Source organism: Amia ocellicauda, chromosome 1 (assembly GCF_036373705.1).
Source record: "Amia ocellicauda isolate fAmiCal2 chromosome 1, fAmiCal2.hap1, whole genome shotgun sequence".
In the NCBI taxonomy this organism is placed as follows: domain Eukaryota; kingdom Metazoa; phylum Chordata; class Actinopteri; order Amiiformes; family Amiidae; genus Amia; species Amia ocellicauda.
In genome coordinates, this window is record NC_089850.1 from 46,038,557 (window position 1) to 46,059,232 (window position 20,676).

A 20,676-nucleotide genomic window follows, 5' to 3' on the forward strand; every position below is an offset into this window, starting at 1 on the left:
ATTTCTCCTAGTGGGTGTTACACCCCCAACCCTCTGATTTACACGCAGAGCTTGCGTTACACCAGTGCTGACCTTTAGCGTGTCAGTATCCCCAAGTGAAACCTGTGTTTTTTCTCTCATTTGTCTCCTTTGTGTTTTGTTCCGCTGTAATTAGCCTCCTACACCATTTCTGTCACCCCACAAGTTTTCCAGATGTAAGTGTGGCTTTAATGCAACACACGTGTATGAATTCTGCATCCCTGCACAAAAAGCTGTTCAGAAAGTCCTAAGTCATTTCAGCGACAGTATGGAGTTGTGCTCTCTGTGTAAGATTTTAGATTTCATAACGGTCTTTGAGTAGGAAAGGGGGACTCTGGTGGGAAAAGGACATGCGTTTTCAGTAAATATGTAGTGCAAGTCTGTTCTGTGTATTTATCTGGGTAGCTTAAGTAAATTCTCCAGTGAGCTACAGAGTTCGTTTTGGCGTTGAGTCATGGTGAAAATGAGGTAGGGGGAGTGTAATGAGGAGGCCGAGGGAGGAAATTTGATCGTTTTCAGCATGCGGTGTTTAATATCCAGGCAGAAGCATTCAGAGGAGATTGGCATTTATTCTAGGAAACTCCTTCATAGTTTCCATAGTTTGAGGCTCATCCAAATGAGCAGAGTTTAAGAAGCTATTAATTAAAACAGGTCCAAGGAATCTGAGGGATTGATACAAACTGTACCACAATATGGTCATATAAAAGGTTTGGCAAGCTTTTATTTTTTTTCTGCTTTGTTTGCTTTATTAATGCAGTTTTGCACTTGTCATTTCAATCTTCTCTGTGAACTTTTGCTCTTGGCTTTGTCAGGCTGTTTCTGAACCATTACAGTTTTCATTCAGTTTGAGAAATTGACTTGCTTTACCGAGCTGTTCCTTCCCAGATGGATAAACTAAGCTAACACCCCAACGCCAGAGAAGCCGTGACATTAATGCATTTCTCTGTGAACCGAAGGTTTGTTATCTGAATTCCCCAGCTAATAAGAGCTCATAAGAATAATGCTCTCTCTGTTTGTTATTTGACTCAGCAGTATCGCTGACGTGCTGCATGTTTATTTAATCACTCTCATTAACTTTAATATAAATACTTCCCATGGTTACTTCCTGACGTCTTCATCAGTTAAGAACCCAAGTGTGGCTTGTTGAAAGAGGCACAGATTCACACATTGTAATTCCCCAGGTCAAACACCAGCGCAGTCTTTCACTGACTGTACTTTCTTTTTTTTTTTTGGTAAAGTATTTGACCTCACTGTCTAAGAAATTCCCTTGAAATGAATGTATCACATGGCCATGGATCAGAGAGATGCAGTGCAGGAACCAGAACTCACGGTCACCGGAAAGTCTTTTTTTTTTTTTCAGGTTAGATTTTTAACCCTTAACTCTGTGTCAGTTAAATAGCGTCTTGACAGCCATTGAAGCAATCCAGTTGTCATTGCACTAGTATTTCCAAACTTTTTCTTGGAATTATGTTATTATAATTAAATCCTGAGAATGTTGAGAGGTTTGTATTATGATTAAGCTTATTTTGAGCTTAATGATAAGTTACAAGTGCCAGCTAACTCAGGTATGCTTCTAATCCAGAGATAACCATACAGAGAACCAATACTTTAATTTAAGAGGGCTTTCAATCGTTTTTTAACATCAACTCACTCTGGGAGCCCAGTTAATGTGAAAGTTATTTTATGATGGAAAGGGGATGCATCTACCCAACACGCACTCAGTGTCATTTGGCTGCTCTGCCTCTCCAGGTTTTTTAACCACAATCGTCCACATAATAGAAAGAGGGACAATTGTTTGAAGTACCTTCTCCATAGGTAAATAATGAAATATGGCCAAAAGGCTGCTTCTTAAAAAAATGATAATGATAATGTGTAAAATATCCTGATATACAAGATAAATTCTCTACGATCAGTTATATTCTCCTCTAGGTGTATATTTCTAATACCCCCTGAGAGAGAGAGCTGTCTTTACAAATTCCCTAAACTTCACACTTGCCAAGCAAAGGGATCAGGAGTGAATTCTTGTTCAATACATGCTTTATTTAGAGTCTGAGGAAAATTCAATTATGCTGATACAGCAGAAGTACCAAGAATCCTTACACTATGCCAGATAAAATTAAACTAGGCTTAATTCGTGTAAAATGTAAAACAAGTTGGGGTGTATACTTGAACTGAATGGATTTTCGGGCAACTTAAAATCATTTTGTGGAATTTTGCATGGAGAGAGAAAAATGCAAAGAGGTTGTTTAGAAAAGTAATTTACATCATTATATTTTCATCTTTGATGCTCGTATGCTTTTGTCATTTCCATGAATTTGAGTTACCTGATATAGCTGAACAGATGTATCATAGATCCAGACTCATTTACAGCAACACTGATGGATATTGGACAGTTCTGTGTTAGTATTGAACCATCAGAGAAAAGGATGCCAAAGCTTAACCATGGCCCTCTTTCCTGTTCCCTAAATGTATACAGTGTTATGGATGCAGATGGTTTTAAAAACAAGCTGAATGACATTGTTGTTGCATTTCAGATGCCGATTTTGCATTTGTTTTTCAAATGATAGTTTTTTTTTTTCTGAGGCCAGTGTGATGCTAATGTGGATGGATGCCCGGTACCACAGCTAGTTGTAAAGTCTGAGGATGTGTTTACTCTGAAGCAGATGAAAACTCACTGGCAGATTATATGGCTGTTCTAAAGCTTTCCATGTCCTTTACGTGTTTCTAATTCTGAGTTGTTTTTTCTAAATGCATTGTTAATGGCACACTGATATTGAAAAGTATTGTTTTTAAATTGAGTAATGCCACTCAATAAGGAATTGGGACAGAAATGGAAAGTTTCTGGCTCCCCTGCTCAGAATAGCTGCAGGTCCTTCACAGGATTCCAAATGAAACATTCCACAGGAAACGATTTGTAGGCCTTACAAACCCAGCAGATGATGACGGTCCTGGTCTGTAATGCGCTCTTCAAGAGCAGCTCAGTTCTGTCACGAAAGCCTGCCATGTAATCCTGTCCCTCAGCCAAGCAGCTTTGCAAAAGTGCGCCAATTTGTATTTGAGATGTGAACTCATTTCCATTACACCATAAGCTGAAACCAACAGTTGTGATTCACTTGTGCCTCGGATCCAGACCCTGGATAGTGGTGAATTACACCAGTGCAGCACAAGTCCTGTCGAAGGGCAATATGGGGAAGAGGCTGTGCGAATAAAGCAGTGAGCTTCATCTCAAGGAGAAACCATCATATTTCCAGCACAGATACATAAACTGTTGGAGCACATCTGACGATAAACGTTTATTTTAAGTTATTTTTTAGTTTAAGTCAAATTTAGGAATTGATTTTATTTCCCTGAATATATTCTGATAAACACTTTCTGAGCACCATTCATTCACAGTCATATATAAGATGACAAAACAAAACATAAGGATATGCTGACACGACTATTTGTGGTAGATGCCATACATACCAAAAATGTAAATTAAACCAATAAAATATGCTGTCAAAAATGATATAGGAGTCTTTATAGCAGCTTAATAAACTGGTGGTAAACAGTCAAGCACAGCAGTTTCACTTGTGTTTTTTTATTATTATCTTTCAGCCATACTGGGAATAGGATTGTTTTCTCAGTTGTAGAATATTGGACTTCTGGGAAATAATTCAGTTGATATACACTCACCTAAAGGATTATTAGGAACACCTGTTCAATTTCTCATTAATGCAATTATCTAATCAACCAATCACATGGCAGTTGCTTCAATGCATTTAGGGGTGTGGTCCTGGTCAAGACAATCTCCTGAACTCCAAACTGAATGTCTGAATGGGAAAGAAAGGTGATTTAAGCAATTTTGAGCGTGGCATGGTTGTTGGTGCCAGACGGGCCGGTCTGAGTATTTCACAATCTGCTCAGTTACTGGGATTTTCACGCACAACCATTTCTAGGGTTTACAAAGAATGGTGTGAAAAGGGAAAAACATCCAGTATGCGGGAGTCCTGTGGGCGAAAATGCCTTGTTGATGCTAGAGGTCAGAGGAGAATGGGCCGACTGATTCAAGCTGATAGAAGAGCAACTTTGACTGAAATAACCACTCGTTACAACCGAGGTATGCAGCAAAGCATTTGTGAAGCCACAACACGTACAACCTTGAGGCGGATGGCCTACAACAGCAGAAGACCCCACCAGGTACCACTCATCTCCACTACAAATAGGAAAAAGAGGCTACAATTTGCACAAGCTCACCAAAATTGGACAGTTGAAGACTGGAAAAATGTTGCCTGGTCTGATGAGTCTCGATTTCTGTTGAGACATTCAGATGGTAGAGTCAGAATTTGGCGTGAACATGGATCCATCATGCCTTGTTACCACTGTGCAGGCTGGTGGTGGTGGTGTAATGGTGTGGGGGATGTTTTCTTGGCACACTTTAGGCCCCTTAGTGCCAATTGGGCATCGTTTAAATGCCACGGCCTACCTGAGCATTGTTTCTGACCATGTCCATCCCTTTATGACCACCATGTACCCATCCTCTGATGGCTACTTCCAGCAGGATAATGCACCATGTCACAAAGGTCCAATCATTTCAAATTGGTTTCTTGAACATGACAATGAGTTCACTGTACTAAACTGGCCCCCACAGTCACCAGATCTCAACCCAATAGAGCATCTTTGGGATGTGGTGGAACGGGAGCTTCGTGCCCTGGATGTGCATCCCACAAATCTCCATCAACTGCAAGATGCTGTCCTATCAATATGGGCCAACATTTCTAAAGAATGCTTTCAGCACCTTGTTGAATCAATGCCACGTAGAATTAAGGCAGTTCTGAAGGCGAAAGGGGGTCAAACACAGTATTAGTATGGTGTTCCTAATAATCCTTTAGGTGAGTGTATGTGGCTGACATTCCATACGTGGCTGCGCTGTCAACAGTGACAACCTTATGTGATGTAAAGCTTGATCAGTCTCATCCAATGTTTAACTGTTCGGCTTCAAAACAGCCCCAGAGCTTGTCAGTCAGGTTCAAACTCAGCGAACCCAAAATGCAATCCGACAGGTCTGGAACCTCACCTGTCTGACACAGATTGATTCTTTATAATGCTGGAGATTTGCCAAGGTTTCCCTTTGCAATCTTCCAAAGTAAGGGTCAGCCAGACTAGTCTACTTCTTTTTCCATTCAATTCCCCTTCAGTTCAATATCTAGACTAGGGGGCGCTGATCGTCTGCCTTTTCCTGTGATTTCATTTCACTTTTTCCAGTGGAGCTTTAGAAATATAGGATATATAGACACTGGACCCCACCAGACTCTTATTTCTGGACTGCATTGTGCCCATGAGCTGAATCACCATCTTCAGACAGCTGATGTGTTCTTAAAAGACATTTAAAAGAGGGATTCTGTAACATTTTCATTCATTCTCATTCCAACTTTCTCTTTTTAAAGTACAAGTGAATCCATCGCGTTTCTGTGCAGACTCTTTTTGTGTTTGAACGTTATAATTCAGGAACAAACAAACAAACAGCGATATAACCTTGCTGGATTATAGGAGTGGGAGTGGGAGGAGGTTGGCCATTTTTTAATTTTATTTTTTCATCTAAACAAATGAAACCATGTGGGAATGTGGTGGGGAAATGGTTAATTGTACAAATTCTTACTTTCTGTATTTATGCTGCAGTAATGGACGACTTCGGTCAACAGCTAAAGTCAGGCTATGAGAGCATACTTTCCTACAGCACATTACAAATCTGCAAATGCCTGTAGTAAGCAATGCACCCTAAAAAGCCACAGTAAGTAGACGACCATAGAAACACATGCACACACACACATACAAACATCCTCTAAGTCCAGTGATGATGCAGGGACCTCCAGTCACTACATTATCACAGCTTTGACGGATTCACATCAGCGTGTCATCTGAGGCTACTGTTTCAGGGCAGGTTATATATCTCCCATGCACCTGACTTGTTCTCGCAGCAGTAAAACTGAATAATTGTTGTTCTTCTAGCAGGGCGCCCCAGCAGCAGCCTCAGACCTACAATCTAGTGGCTCCACAGGCCTGGGATGCAGCATTTACCTGGTGAGGCCTTAGGGAGCTCACAATGCTTCCTTTTACACAATGCTTCTCCAGACACATCCCATAATCACCTCTCTCCTTTCTCTTGAAACTGCTGGCTTGAATTTTTCATCGATCTGCACACAGCGATTGACAGATGTTTTGACATGTCCTTCGTTGACATTAATCTAGGACTTTAATTGTATTTATTTGCCTTCCCCCCGACATTGATTTAAGGAAGGTGGTTGTGGGTTAGAGGTGTTGCATCCTGATGAATGCACACGGGGTCTTGCCATTGCAGGACCCTTGAAGAGAAAGCGGTGTCACAAATCTGCGGCACAGGAAGTCTTTATTCCCGCGTCTCTAAGTCTGTAGGGTGTGTCCTGCTGTTGTTCATGAGCTGCTTTTGTGGGAAACTCATCTTCTCCCGTCTTTGTTTTCAATAACACTCTCTTTAGAGGACCGCTGTTCTTCATAATGCAAAGTGGTAAATGATGGCTTGTCCGGAGCGAGCCATCTCTGACTCCGCTGTGTGTTGTTCTGTTGCAGGCAGAGAAAAGAGCCAGACTTGTTGCTGTGATGAATGCGATGGACGAACCTGCAGGGAACGAGGCACAGAAGGAGGAGGAGGAGGTGGTCGCCAGCCAGCTCCCTCCACAGCAGCACACGGATCCAGCCTCACCCATTGTGGCCACCACCCCCGAGCCCGTCTCTGTGGAAAGTGTAGACAAAACCATCCCCAGGTCAACAGACGTGGAACCCGAATACGAGGTGAAATACTAACAACAATGTGACCAACGACTTCACCAAAATGTTTTGCTCCAGACCAGATTTACTCTGTCTAAAAATGAACTAAAGTATCAATACTTCCCTTAGCTTCTTCTTTAACCTAAGTACTGTTAACAACCCCATAGCGAACCTCAACATCCAGGTTAAATCTCAGATCCTTCTTTCTAAGTCTGGCCTCACAAAACGTCCAGTTGGCTAAACGACTCTTCTCCACTTTATCTGCAACGTGGTGACCTAACGGCACAAAATGGCTGTTGTGCCTCACCAGTGCGGTGCTTCACTACAGTGGTGGATGCAGTCAGTGCTTCTAGAGCCTGAAGAGAGCTCCATTAATGCAAGACATTATTGTTATCGTTATGATTATTAAGATTCTCTTTGTGTGTGTCTGTGCGTCTGTGTGTGTGCGTGTGTGTCCCTGCATGTATGTGCATGTGTCTGTGTGTATGCACGTGTGTGCGCAGGACGGCCGTGGCTTTGGGATTGGGGAGCTGGTGTGGGGGAAGCTGAGAGGATTCTCGTGGTGGCCAGGCCGCATCGTGTCCTGGAGGATGACTGGACGGAGCAGAGCTGCCGAGGGAACCAGATGGGTAACGTGGTTCGGTGACGGCAAATTTTCAGTGGTAGGTTTGATAAAAGGATCCGTCCAAGCTCAGTTCATATGTATTGAATTGTTTTCACAGTTTTTCATTCTGTCACTGTGACTGGTTTAGACAGCGTTGGCTTATTCTGCTCAGATCATTGTAGTTGACCAGAATACTTTGCAAAGCTTATATAAACATGGTTGTGGCATTTTATTTTTTTTGAGTTTCTGAATGTAGCAGGACTCTGTTCTTATTGATTAGTTAGTTTAGTATTTTGTAAGCATCCATTAATACAATGTTGTCAATACATTTACAGCTTGGTTTACAGACCTCGATCTGTGCTAGTCTTGGAAAGTCCATAGGTTAGAGAAAGATTGCTCCGGTTGTAGCACTGAGATTCTTTGTGTTGGTAGAATTTGAAGTAATAGAGCGTTTAATCATTAGCTAAGATAACTTATCCCCCAAACCCATGTATGTAGTTGTGAAACTTTGAAACCCATGAGTGAGGTGACAAAGGGTAAGTTTGAATAAGGCCTCTGAGAGAGAACTCCCGTGTCTTGTGCTGGCAGGATAGTGACATTCATGCCATTGATATTTCCATCTTAAAGCCTTTAGATTTTTCTTGCTATTATTTTAGGAAGCCCAGTGATTCGTTATGCCGGATTAAACCTGTATCTGTAGCTTCCAACTAGACAAAAACTGCCCTCTCTGCCACCAACTCTTTCACCCACATTTCCTGGGATGCAATTGAACAGAAATAGAGTTTCGGCCTATGTTCATACTCCTGCAGGATTGCACGGTGGGCAGGTATATCGTTTCATCTTTGTCTGAGATGTAGTAGGCGGCTTCTTTTGATGATGACTAAAGCAGTCGAGCACAGGTGCATGCTGGGATTGATTCTCCAAATCACTATTTGCTCACAATGCCATTCACTTCCTTGTGTCTCATTGTCCCTTCCCATGAAATTGACTAAATTATACTACAGCTAGCTAGAATTCACTTGGATGACAGTGATGTAGAACACCTATACTGTAGCTTGAGCACCACCCTCTGTTAGAGAGGGACACTGCATGACAGACGTCTCTCCATGTGCGGAAACCAACACCTATGCAAATACAAAGTGAACAGTTATATCCAGCCAGAGAAAAAAACATGTTGTGTGAGCTCTATATCTCTATCTATCTCTCTCTCTTTCTCTCTATATATAAATATTTATTTTTTATTTTTTTGGTCTCAGCATCAGATTTAAATATTACCCTTTTACAGTGATGCAGGTCATTTAAGTTCATGGTTGCTTGAATAACAACTCTAGATTCTTAAACTCTTTAGTTTTGATTCTGAATTTATGAAAGAGTTATAATAAAGCAGAACAAAGCTGACAGCTACCAGAGTCCACAATTCAAAATGCTTCTCTTTGACAAAATCAATCAGCGAACTCTTCTGTCAGATGCTCAGTCTGAAAACTGTAACAAACCCAGCAGACACACTTCAATGAAACCTGGATTTCCTTTTTTTGCAATTGCGATTAAACACTCGTCTGAGATTTTATTTTAAGATTGCACAGTGGCGGATTTTTATATTAACAGCAATGGTGACTGCAATCCCATTTCTGTGAATTCACATACAAATACAAAAGTTCACTTATAAGGCATATTGTATTCCTCATGCTGCAATTTAAATGTTACAACATTAATTTTAATCTTCAACTGTGTTTCTGTGACCTGCATTGTAATGGCGGCGCGTGTCTTTCTTATTTTGCTAGGTCTGTGTGGAGAAATTGATGCCTTTGAGTTCATTCTCTAATGCCTTTCACCAGCCATCTTATAACAAACAGCCCACATACAAGAAAGCAATCTTCGAGGTTCTGCAGGTTGGTGTCTCTCAGTCTCATTATGTCTGACTCTGAGAAGCTGTGTTTCGACCGGAGAGAAACCGGGACAAGCTATAACACATTTAGAGAACTGTTTGAACAGAAAATCAAGATAAGCACAACATTGCAGCAGCTGTCGTTTTAACAGTCAGATATTAAAATATTATATTCAGACCTCAGACAATAATTGCACTTGAATTTATTCAGATGCACTTTCCTGGGGTTTTCAGGTGTAACCCAAATTCCCCAAAAAGTGCTCATGATCTTTAGTTATGTCTCCGTTTTGCTTTTCAAACCTGCCTACAGTAACTGGCATATACCAGCTAATACTGGTTTGTAGATTTAAGAAACAGACAGGGCAAAAAACCAATCTAGAGAGAAAAAAAGAATTAAAGAAAGAATGCACTTAATAAGTTTTGAATTTGTATGACTTTAGTTTTCCTACTATACTGTATTATAAAATAATGATATTCTGATTCTTACATTATGACAGTAGTAAACTATTTGATGATGTAAGAAAGAAGGACTACAGTTATCAAGAATATAAATAGAGTCTTGAGTACTCTCTGGGTAGTAAATATACTGAGGATTATCAGTACAGACCCAGTGGAGTGTACACTGTCCCAGAGACAACGCAGTCATGGTGGCTCTTCCTGTTTGGATAAAGGTTGTGCACAACCCGTAAATGCTCCTCTCCGATCTCCTGGCAGGTGGCTAGCAGCAGAGCAGGAAAGATCTTCCCCGCCTGTCCCGACAGCGACGAGTCCGACACTTCCAAATCAGTGGACTTTCAGAACAAGCAGATGATTGAGTGGGCAATGGGAGGATTTCAACCAACTGGGCCAAAGGGCTTGGAGCCCCCAGAAGGTATGGACTCGAAACCGTCGCCGTGCTATGCTCGGCTCAGACACCTTACTTGGTATTTCTGTGGGATTTACTTCATATCTGTGTCTTTGACTGTCCTCTGATCATGTAGAAAACTACAGTGATGGTAAACAAAAGAAAACTGAAAATAAAGTGTTTGCCCCTGCATCCCTCCCAGCTACCATTTTTTTTTTACCAATTGACAGTGAGATCAACTCTGTGGATGGTGACATGGAAATTAATTTGTTTCAGCAAATCGAATCACTGCTGGGCGATTCAACATGAGTCCCTTCCTTTCACAAAACCCAGCCTTTTTAGGCATCGCCGCAACGTCATTTCCTAACAGCATTCGACTCTGCTTATGTTTGGTTTCATCTTTTGCCTGCTTGGGAGATCCTTTCCCTGGTACAAAGTCCTACATAAGCATTAGGTATTAATAAGTCATTTTGGATGGCTGAAGTCATGGAAAAGCTGCATTTAGCTATAGATGGAATGGCATGCATGGCAATTATGAAATTATTTTACCACCCCAGGCTCCTGTTTTCCATCAATTTCTATTGTTGTGCATATGCACCTGGAAAACATATCACAAGGTGTGCAATGCTTGAATATTTACAGGTAAGCCCACGAGAAATGAATCCGCTATGAGAAATAAAAGCCTAATGATTTACAGTGGTACTGAGTACCTGTTTACTGACCCGTCCAGTGGCTTGTTTTATTATGTTTTGCTTTAGCACACAGCATGAGGGTTTCTTAGTACAACAGTATACAGACAGGGCGCCCTCTAACCCTGGTGCTAGTCTTCGAACATCCACAGTGCCGGTGTGTGGTGATGTGTGTGTTTGTGTGTGTTTCCCCTCTGCCCAGATGAGCGCGATCCCTACAAAGAAGTTTACACTGATATGTGGGTGGAGCCGGAAGCAGCAGCCTATACCCTCCCTCCGCCAGCCAAAAAACCCAGGAAAAGCACTGCAGAAAAGCCCAAGATTAAGGAGATCATAGACGAGGGGACCCGAGGTACTGACACAGTGCTGTGTGTGTGATAAACAGATATTAAAGCTTAATAAGAAAATATTTGACAGTCATGTTATAGTAAAGTGCAGGAAGTTTATTTTAAATGTTTTATATGCAAGTATGTGTAATTTGACCTTATTTAAAACCAGTAAAGATGATGTACTTACACCTGCATTCCGTGGTTTGGACTTTATTAGGTCCTGCCCCATCACCCCTTCAGGGTAGGCTTGTTTCCTAAACTTAAAAAAAAAATGTTTCTTGTTTGTTTTAGAGAGGCTCGTGTTCGAAGTGAGGCAAAAATGCAGAAACATCGAAGGTGGGTCTTTTATTTATAAAGTGTATTGCTGTTTTTTTTTACTACTTTGTTCTTCTGTCCGACTCGGACATAGTGTCCCTACCACATGCTGGAGTTCTGTCTATGACTAAGTGAATGAGGGCATTACAATACTGTCTTTTTTAGTGTGACTGATACCAGAGGATCCTCGGAAACGCGTAAAAGTCGGAACAACAAACGCACGCTTCCACCACAAGCAAGTTTTAGCAGCCAGTGCTGAGATGGATCCCGTTCTGACTGAGAAAGTGGGTCACCGATGTTAGAAAGTGGGTCACCGATGTTACTTAGCGAGCAGTTTGACATTATGGTGGTATCTCAGTGGATTATTATGTATAAAAAGACTCCCTGTTTACAAACGTACTCTGCAGACTGTCAGTAAATATTCTGAATGCTTAAAGGCTGCCATGTTAAGAAAGCTTTTGACAAAGTTTTCACCTAGAAGATTCATTTGGATATTGAAAGTTAAAGGCACCCGAGGTAAAGCTTGTTCATGGACTGAAAACTGGTTAGTTTGCTAAGGGCAGAAATAGCAACTAGAGTAAAACCGATCTGTTTGAAGTTAACCCAGAAGGCTGCATATAGTTAGACATTTAAACAAGGGCCTCTGGTGCATTTAGGACTGCAAACATTTCTATTCTCAAAGAGTTGTGATGGTCTGGCACCAACTGCGGGGCTAGGGGGTTTAAGCTGACTGGCTGGGATCCTGCAGGAGACGGCTGAAGGGAGTCTGGGATGACGGAGTACCTGCCACAAAACACACAAGCAGGACAACCAGCATCTCATTGTATAACTGTTCCCTGCTTTTATGCCTTGAATCTTGAGAGGAATAGGAATATAAAAAGATTAAGCTATCCCTGAGTGTGAAGTTAGTGTTTAATCAACCAGGTATACTGTCCTGTTTGTTGGTGTGATCTGTCATCTTGCTTTGCAGATATCTGCATTTCCTGCGGTAGTCTGAATGTCTCCCTCGAACACCCCCTCTTCATGGGAGGCATGTGCCAAAACTGCAAGGTAAGCAGACAAGTGAGGCTGAGAGACTGTGCTTGCAAATGGAAGTGCCTGAATTAGTGTCTGACTGCCCTGTATTCGAGGCACTGCCGTCTGAGCCCTAGCGGCTGAGGTGCGGGCTATAGTATGCCAGTGGTTGAGTTTATTCATTGTAGATCATTCAAGGCACACTCAAAAGTCCCATTCTTCAATTTCTGAATTTTCAGACGGTTTCACACATGACTCCATGTACTTAATTAATTGAAGTGAACCAATCGTTAGGTTCTGTTCCCCCAGTCAGCACTGTACATTATTCTTTGCTTCCAAACTTTTGGCCTGTAGTGTAAATTGCAATACCAAGCACAGTCTACTGCAGGCTACATCCCGCACAGTAAAATCAAGGTCTTCAGAGGCTGATTATTCACTGCCCGGCCTCCCACGCGAGATCCGTACCGAGGTGCGCATCACAGTGATTCACGGAGGGAGAGGTCTCAGATGTGTTCGTGAAACAGTATTGTGTGATTTATATGAAACTTTTCTCTTCTCCCCCCCACCCCGCCAGAACTGTTTCCTGGAATGTGCGTATCAGTATGATGACGATGGCTATCAGTCATACTGCACCATCTGTTGTGGGGGACGTGAGGTGCTCATGTGTGGAAACAACAATTGCTGCCGGTGAGGAATTGCAGCGCAGACAGTGCGTGGTCATCTGTAGGCATGTCTCCCACAAACACAATGTGAAATGTGAGCAAGCACACACTGAAACGTAGGAGGTAGTGACCACGTCTGACCTCTCCGTTTGCTTACCTATTGCTTTTAATATGTGTAACTGCTAAGGAGGTTATGTAAGTTCAAGTGGCCTTCTTTCATTTCCACCTGTCAAGGCATGATGCAATAAGGGAGAGGAAAAAAGAAAGAAAAAAAGCTCTAAGCGAATATTGTGATTAGAAACTGACAGCCTCCATGTTTGTGTTCTTTGACGGAGACCTACTGGGGTCACTGGCTTGGCCTCTGCACGAAGCAGCATCGTGCTGGGACTCTGTAGGATGACTGAACAGCAATCCAAACACAGCGGGAACTTCATCTGTTCCTCCTTGCCTTTCCTGCGTGAAAACACTGTTCAGCTGGTGGCAAAAGCAGCAACAGAAGAAAAAAGTTTCCTCTTTCTCTCCATTTCAGTTTCTATTCCTGCTGGAACAGATAGTAGGTCTGTCTTCCTCAAGGTCACAGCGATTTCTAGAGGCTCTGATCTCCTGCAGACTTCACATGTTTAATTCAATCGCAAGAATTCAGCAAGGATTGATCTCAGATAACGCCTCAAAATTCACCTTCCTGAACTGTTTCTGAACTTACAGAAGGCTTTTTTTATTTTAATATCCAGATTATATATCTGTTTACCAGATGAATAACAACATCCCGTCACACAGTCCTTAATGAGATGATTGTGCAAGAAACGTTCAGAACAAGATCGCGCCATTCATTCAATCAAGCTTGCCTAGTGTCCTGCTGCTTCACTCCCGAAACATACTGAACCCATGACTTGAAAGGCCCTGCAGAGTAAGCACCAACAAATAACATCCCAGTGTACGTTGTGTGCCTTATCTTAAAGAAGCTTCAACCTCAGACTCCTCAGTGTGTGCCTGTATAGAGATGAGGGTCATCGGAGTGACAAACCTCGAGTTCCCTGTAGATAACCCTTTAGTCCTGCTCGTCCATACTACAGGTGCTTTTGTGTGGAGTGTGTGGACCTTCTTGTGGGGCCCGGCGCAGCCCAGGCTGCCATTAAAGAGGATCCCTGGAACTGCTACATGTGCGAAACCAAGGGCGTCTATGGGCTGCTGCAGCGGAGAGATGACTGGCCCTCCCGCCTCCAGCACTTCTTTGCCAATAACCACGACCAAGATTTTGTGAGTATCCATTCCAGTACAGAAGTTGTGTGCAGGAAAGAGAGTATGATCAGTGGCCGCAGGTCCCGGCACTAAGTCAAATAAAAGGAAAATAGTCAAGACAGTGAAAGTCACCTCCTCTGCACTATAATTTGACAAAGGATCTAGACAATTCATGTACACGTATCTTTGATCTACTTCGTGATGTTTAAGCAACGGATTTTGCCTAATTAGTTGCTGCGGTAATTATAGACTATCACTTTCATTAAATGTGACTCAGCCCTATAAAGAGAATCATTTAATTCCTTAAGGGATGCTAAAGAGCCCAGACAGAACAATATGGCTTTGTTCTGTTTGCCCAAAACAGGAATTCTCCATTTTCATTGTTTCAGGACCCACCAAAGCTATACCCCCCAGTGTCCGCTGAGAAGAGGAAACCAATTCGCGTCCTATCGCTCTTTGATGGTATTGCAACAGGTGAGACGATGATGATCCACATCAGGTGAATTCAGTCCGGCCGCTTTGTCTCTGCCTGCTGTGGTTTCAGCTTGTGTTGATTCCCCGTCCAGGTCTGCTGGTGCTGAAAGACCTTGGGATTCAGGTGGACCGGTACATTGCCTCCGAGGTGTGTGAGGACTCCATCACTGTGGGAATCGTGCGACACCAGGGCCGGATCATGTACGTGGGAGATGTGAGGAATGTCACGCGCAAACATGTGAGTGTCCATCAGCAGGAGTCGCTGGTGAAATTAGCTTTCTGTGTTTATTTCATTTCTTTGTTTTTGTGTTTGTTTGTTTTGTTGTTTTTGTTGTGTGTTTGTTTGTTTGTTTGCTGTGAAACATGTACCCAGTTTATAAGTGAAATTGTGATTCTGGACCCATCTTCTCATAGGATAGTTTCATAGAGGTCATCAAGAATAGAAAACGACCCTCTAGGATTCAAAGCACCCAGACAAACACGGTGTCGCTCATCCACACCAGTGTGGTGTTCAGACTGCTCCATTTCACAGGCACACAACCCTGTTATAGATACGAATGTAAACAATTAAAATGTCAGAACTGAATATTTAATGGATTGTTCAGAAACGTTCATTAACATTAGTATATTCTCAGGAACATTCATAACGGCTCTGTATTACCAACTGAGGAAAATAAGCTGACATCACACAATATGTGCTAACTTCGAATGATATTCATGAATATATTTTTTAATAGTAAATCAGATAAGTCGTCCCGTCCTCTGAGGTGTGCATTATTAGCTCAGTCTGAAGAGGCAGTTCTCCACACTCTTCTGTCGCTATGACTATGTGAAGGCCTGTAGGTGCAATACAAAAATGTTACAAATTGTTATGCGGTCAATAACAAAGAAATTCCTTCCTTAATTCCCCTGACTGATTGAAAATATGTATCTAAAATAAAAGAGACTAAAAGCCTTGACACCATAACTTTAAATTCACATAATATATCATTGAAAATATGTTGGAAAATAGATCTAAATTGCTAGAGAATGAAAACTGAAAACAGACAATATTGTCTTAGAGCTGACATTGTGGGTTGTGTTTGAAGCAGCTATGCATACATTAGACTGAGAAGTCAAAAGACCCCGTGGTCACTGGCAGTATTTGATTCAGCTGAAATTATATTCACCAGGAATTGCAGCCATTCTTTGAAAATCTGCACAGACCCCCAGATCCCCTGTGTGTGTGTGTGTGTGTGTGTGGTGTATAGCCTTTAGAAGATAAGAGTGAAGGATTGAATTCATAAGTTAAGTTCTGTAATTAATCACGTGCGGCAGGACGGGCATTATTAGCAGATTGACAAATTAATATGTTCCTGTTGGAAGAAAATGTCACGGAACAAAAGGTCCTGGTGTGAGAGAGGGGTTGCCAGGGCAGAGTCAATGAAGCACGTGAAACATTCCCCTGTTCTCTCTTCCACAGATACATGAGTGGGGCCCCTTTGACTTGGTCATCGGGGGAAGCCCTTGCAATGACCTCTCCATCGTGAATCCAGCTAGGAAAGGCCTCTATGGTAAGACTGAGACACTGTGTAAAGTCTTACCTGGGGGGTGCACGACCAGTACACAAACCACAAAATTTGGAATACAGGCCACAGATTCGTTCCAGGTGCTGCCTTGTTTATGGCCTCTGGATCTCTGCCCGGGCCCTGGGAATCTTTTCAAGGAACAAATCAAATAGCTATCGGATATCAGTCTGTGATCTTCACCTCCATCTGTGCTTTCTTCTTCTCTTCCCAGAGGGGACGGGCCGTTTGTTTTTCGAGTTCTACCGGCTGCTCCACGAGGCGCGCCCAAAGGAGGGAGACGAGAGGCCCTTCTTCTGGCTGTTTGAGAACGTGGTGGCCATGGGCGTCAGTGACAAGAGAGACATCTCCCGCTTCCTCGAGGTGATGCCCGCAAGCCTGCCCGTCTCGTTTCGAATCGATGCCTCGTAGTTCACACGGTCAGGGAAGAACTCTGAAACCACATTTTGGGTCTTAGGATTTCAGAAGGCATAGCTGTTTGTATATTGACTGTGCAGGAGGCATTGGAGGGCGATTATCAGCCCTGTGCATTTCCTGATAGGGGCAGTGGAGAAAAAGAAAATAGGCATTTTCATTTTGGTTTTGAAGTTGCTGAATTTGTAGAATTCATTGCTGGATCTCTGGTGACACCTTGTGGCTCTGACATGTACTGTGGACAGGGGGACCTTAAAGAGCCTTTTTTGTTTTCTTCTATTTCCAAATTAAATGATGGCGTTTCAGATTGAATTTCCACTGTTGTGTTTCATATTTACACATATGTATGCAATAGTCTTGTGGGGGAACATTTGCATTCTGTGGGCATAGTGAATTCTCCACATCTTCTCATGTCTCCCCTTCTCTTCTCCTTTGCAGTGTAACCCAGTGATGATTGATGCCAAGGAGGTCTCTGCCGCCCACCGAGCACGTTACTTCTGGGGTAACCTTCCTGGTATGAACAGGTTGGTGAGAGAACGGTGAGGGAAACCACAGTCAGTGTCCTGATTCGCACCTCATTATGAGAGAACAGAGCACTCTGTGTCCCCCGGCACAGTTAGCAGACAGTGGCGAGAGGTGATGTGCCCTTTGCCCGGTCTGGGTTAGAGGCAGTGGTGTCTTTCAGACATCCCCTGCAGAGAACAGGGAAAGGAAGAGCTCTCGCTTGTATGGTTGTTAGTAGATTCATGACCCAAGATATCGTCTTCAGGGACGTTTTGTTCCATTTGTCCCAACCCCCCCTGCACATGCCTCCCAAGGATAGGTCCCAAGGTTAGTGTGCCTTCATGGCAAAGTACTCATGTTATGGGCGGTCTGTCTTTACTGAGTTTGTTAGGCTCTTCGAACTTAAAAAAAACATCCAAAGAATCCCAGTCCAAGCCTTCTTGGCTCCATGTCACAGAGACAGAGATGTATGGGCTTCAAATTATAATTGTACAACCCCCAGGGACGATGGTAAGTTGTGGTTTTACCTGACGCTGAAAGTGATACCTGGTAGAGAACATTTGGATTTTAAAATCATACTTATGGACACGAAATGATCCAGTGGGCTATGCTTTGTCGGAGCTTCACGAGAACAAATTCTTCCTTTCAGATTGGGTAGTGCTCTCTATAAGAACAAGAAGTGTGTGTTGTTCTTGTTCTTATAGAGAGCACTACCCAGTCTGAAAGGAAGATTTAGTTCTTTTTCATCTCCGAAAATGCATCTGCTGGCTTTAAAAAACATAACGATTTGACTTTGAATAACTTCATCACAGTACCGGAGAAGAGGGGCCAGGCTAGTGGCTAGAGCAGTGCAGGGGGTCAAGTGTGTGTGTGGGGAGACCCCAAGCTGTGATCCTCTGCCTGTTTTTCTCCTCCCTGTGCAGACCCCTCACCGCCATGAACAATGACAAACTGGATCTGCAGGAGTGTCTGGAGCATGGCAGGACAGCCAAGGTGAGGTCAATGGCCCCTTCAGAGCCTTCACATTGTTTGTTTATGCATGCATTGCCCAAATAAACAAATCATCTTTCAAGTTTAAATTTGCCTGCAAAAAATGACAGTCAGGACCGGCTAGTTCAACAAATCAACACTTCAATATATTAGTATATTTTTAGATGTTAACATGGCGTGAATAAAGACATGTGCAAGGGCAGCTTGGTGCCACTGGACTTTGCACAGGGTTCAGCTAAAGCTTTGCAGAGCTTTGGTCAGATTTATCCGAGGTGTTGTGGCAGTTTTAAGGTCCACTTGAGGTCTTACTGACAGGGTCGCTCATTCCCATCACAGAGCCCCCCAGGCCCCTCGCCGCTGACAGCTGTGTCTCAGACTTCACGCTGGGTGTCTCGGGGCCAAGTGCGGTAACGAAGACTTCAGGAACAGTGCCGAGAGGTTATTAACCCCTCCATATGGTGACAGCACTCAGCACGGGGTGGAGAAATCCTCCATTAAATTAACATTGAGCTTTACTGTTTTCTTTAATTAAATGATCTTCTGTCACAAGCCTCATTTGCTGCATCAGTAATGCTCCGTGATGTGGCACCACCGCCTTACGAATGCGCTGTCTGAATACTACCTGTTTGTCAATGCACAATGACCGCTCTTCCGTGTCACCTTGTTAGTGAAGGAGTGAATTGAACGCAGTTTAAAAATATGGCGATGTGACGTGCCGTGCCAGGGAGAGCTGGCTTGTCTGCGGCCATGGGCCTCACCTGGTGAATTGGTAGCTAGTGTGGCAGGCCATGGGAGATCAGGGTGCGATCCCCAGCGCTGACTGCAGCCTCGCCTATCGTCACACTGAAGTAAGAAGTAAAACGGCGCCTCAGATGGCTGGGTTGCCTGAGTAATGCTGTTTGGAGATCTGGGTTTGATTCCTGGCCACAACTGCCATCCCCTTTGACATGCACGCTTTGTACAATTCCTCAAATATGTGGGGAAAACTCTATATATCTTTGTATTGGAAAGGTCACCATGTGTTCTGATAACATGTTGAAATTCAATTTTGAAAAAGAGGTATAATATGTCCACGGGGACACAGACTCCCTGACTGAATTGATCCTTGTAGGTTGAATGTGAAAAAGCAGTGTCATCATTCCAGGTTATTTCTACAAATTTTAAATCATTGAAATGCAACTGCAAGTTATGCAAGAAATAATACAAAAAGTTTAATATAGTTCAATTTGAAATTAAGGTTATGAAACATTAATGTCTGGCTTTGATTCTGTCATCCATCTCAGTTAGCAGGCACTGCAGCACATAGGCAGAGCAGTTACAGGGAATGCAGTTGTTTTTCGTTGTTGTTGATTTTAGATGTGGTGTTTTTAAAATGCATTTCCCAACAAGATAAGTTTTTAATACAAAGGTTCACAGAAGACCCAGAGATGGTGAATGCTTTAATCTTGTTTGAGGTAATCATGGAGACTTGTACAGCTCTCCTAGCTGCTAGACTAGAACTGAATGAAACACATTCTGTCAGTAGAAAAGCCTGATTATAAATATCAGCTGGGAATGGGTTTTTGCTTAATGAAATGTATATCTATCTCATGGATATATGCATTTACACACTTAATCATTCAATAGCTCAAGATGGGTAGTGAAGTGTTTAATTTGTAATGGTTACACACTATTGAAGAAAAGAATATCTGTGTCTGTATTTGTTGTATTTGTTGTTAATGAAATAGATCCTCTGCCGCTAGCTGTCCTGCCACACAGATCAACACTGACCACTTGCAGTGATCAAATTCAATTTAAAAAGAGCAAGCCTGGAACGATCAAAATAAACCTGGAATAGTGAGTCCAATGAACAATATAATTCTGTTCAAAAGCTGTGCAGAGGACATCTGGTGCAACAGTACCTTCAGCATTGTTGGACATACTGTACCTGATAAGAGTCTTTAACAGATTACCTCTAGTGCAAACAAATCCCTGACCGTCTCCACATACAGGACAGCATTCCCATCTTCCCCAGGGGTATGAGGCTGGAGAGGAGAGGAAAGTGACCACCACGAGTTGTTGTTCATTTTAAAGTGCTGGTTTTTCTTGCAGTTCAGCAAAGTGAGAACCATCACCACTCGGTCTAATTCTATCAAGCAGGGCAAAGACCAGCACTTCCCCGTCTACATGAACGAAAAGGAAGACATTCTGTGGTGCACTGAGATGGAGAGGTGAGGCGAGCTCTGCTGCTTCATGCTGGATGTGCTGCTGTGCTGTACTGTGCTGTGCTGTACTGTGTGCATCTGACGTGGTTAAAGAGGAATCCACTTCTGAGAGTAAACCTTTCTATTACAATACTGTGCAATTA

The 20,676-nt window shown here is 42.8% G+C and overlaps 1 protein-coding gene across 11 annotated transcripts in view; it reads left to right on the forward strand.

Moving 5' to 3' along the window:
- The window catches only part of LOC136751361 (DNA (cytosine-5)-methyltransferase 3A), a 152,600-nt gene that overhangs the window by 126,752 nt on the left and 5,172 nt on the right, over positions 1–20,676 (forward strand). For 4 of the 11 annotated variants that reach the window (XM_066706926.1, XM_066706995.1, XM_066706986.1 and 1 more), the window contains 17 exons: positions 6,007–6,078; positions 6,604–6,825; positions 7,305–7,463; positions 9,187–9,294; positions 10,005–10,161; positions 11,026–11,175; positions 11,444–11,488; positions 12,438–12,517; positions 13,056–13,168; positions 14,217–14,400; positions 14,772–14,856; positions 14,949–15,094; positions 16,319–16,409; positions 16,636–16,784; positions 17,274–17,374; positions 18,263–18,332; positions 20,421–20,539. In XM_066706926.1, coding sequence (XP_066563023.1) covers positions 6,007–6,078; positions 6,604–6,825; positions 7,305–7,463; positions 9,187–9,294; positions 10,005–10,161; positions 11,026–11,175; positions 11,444–11,488; positions 12,438–12,517; positions 13,056–13,168; positions 14,217–14,400; positions 14,772–14,856; positions 14,949–15,094; positions 16,319–16,409; positions 16,636–16,784; positions 17,274–17,374; positions 18,263–18,332; positions 20,421–20,539 — 2,051 coding nt within the window. The remainder of the gene's footprint in view (positions 1–6,006; positions 6,079–6,603; positions 6,826–7,304; positions 7,464–9,186; positions 9,295–10,004; positions 10,162–11,025; positions 11,176–11,443; positions 11,489–12,437; positions 12,518–13,055; positions 13,169–14,216; positions 14,401–14,771; positions 14,857–14,948; positions 15,095–16,318; positions 16,410–16,635; positions 16,785–17,273; positions 17,375–18,262; positions 18,333–20,420; positions 20,540–20,676) is intronic. The other 7 variants (XM_066706969.1, XM_066707013.1, XM_066706953.1 and 4 more) reach the window with 6 other exon arrangements.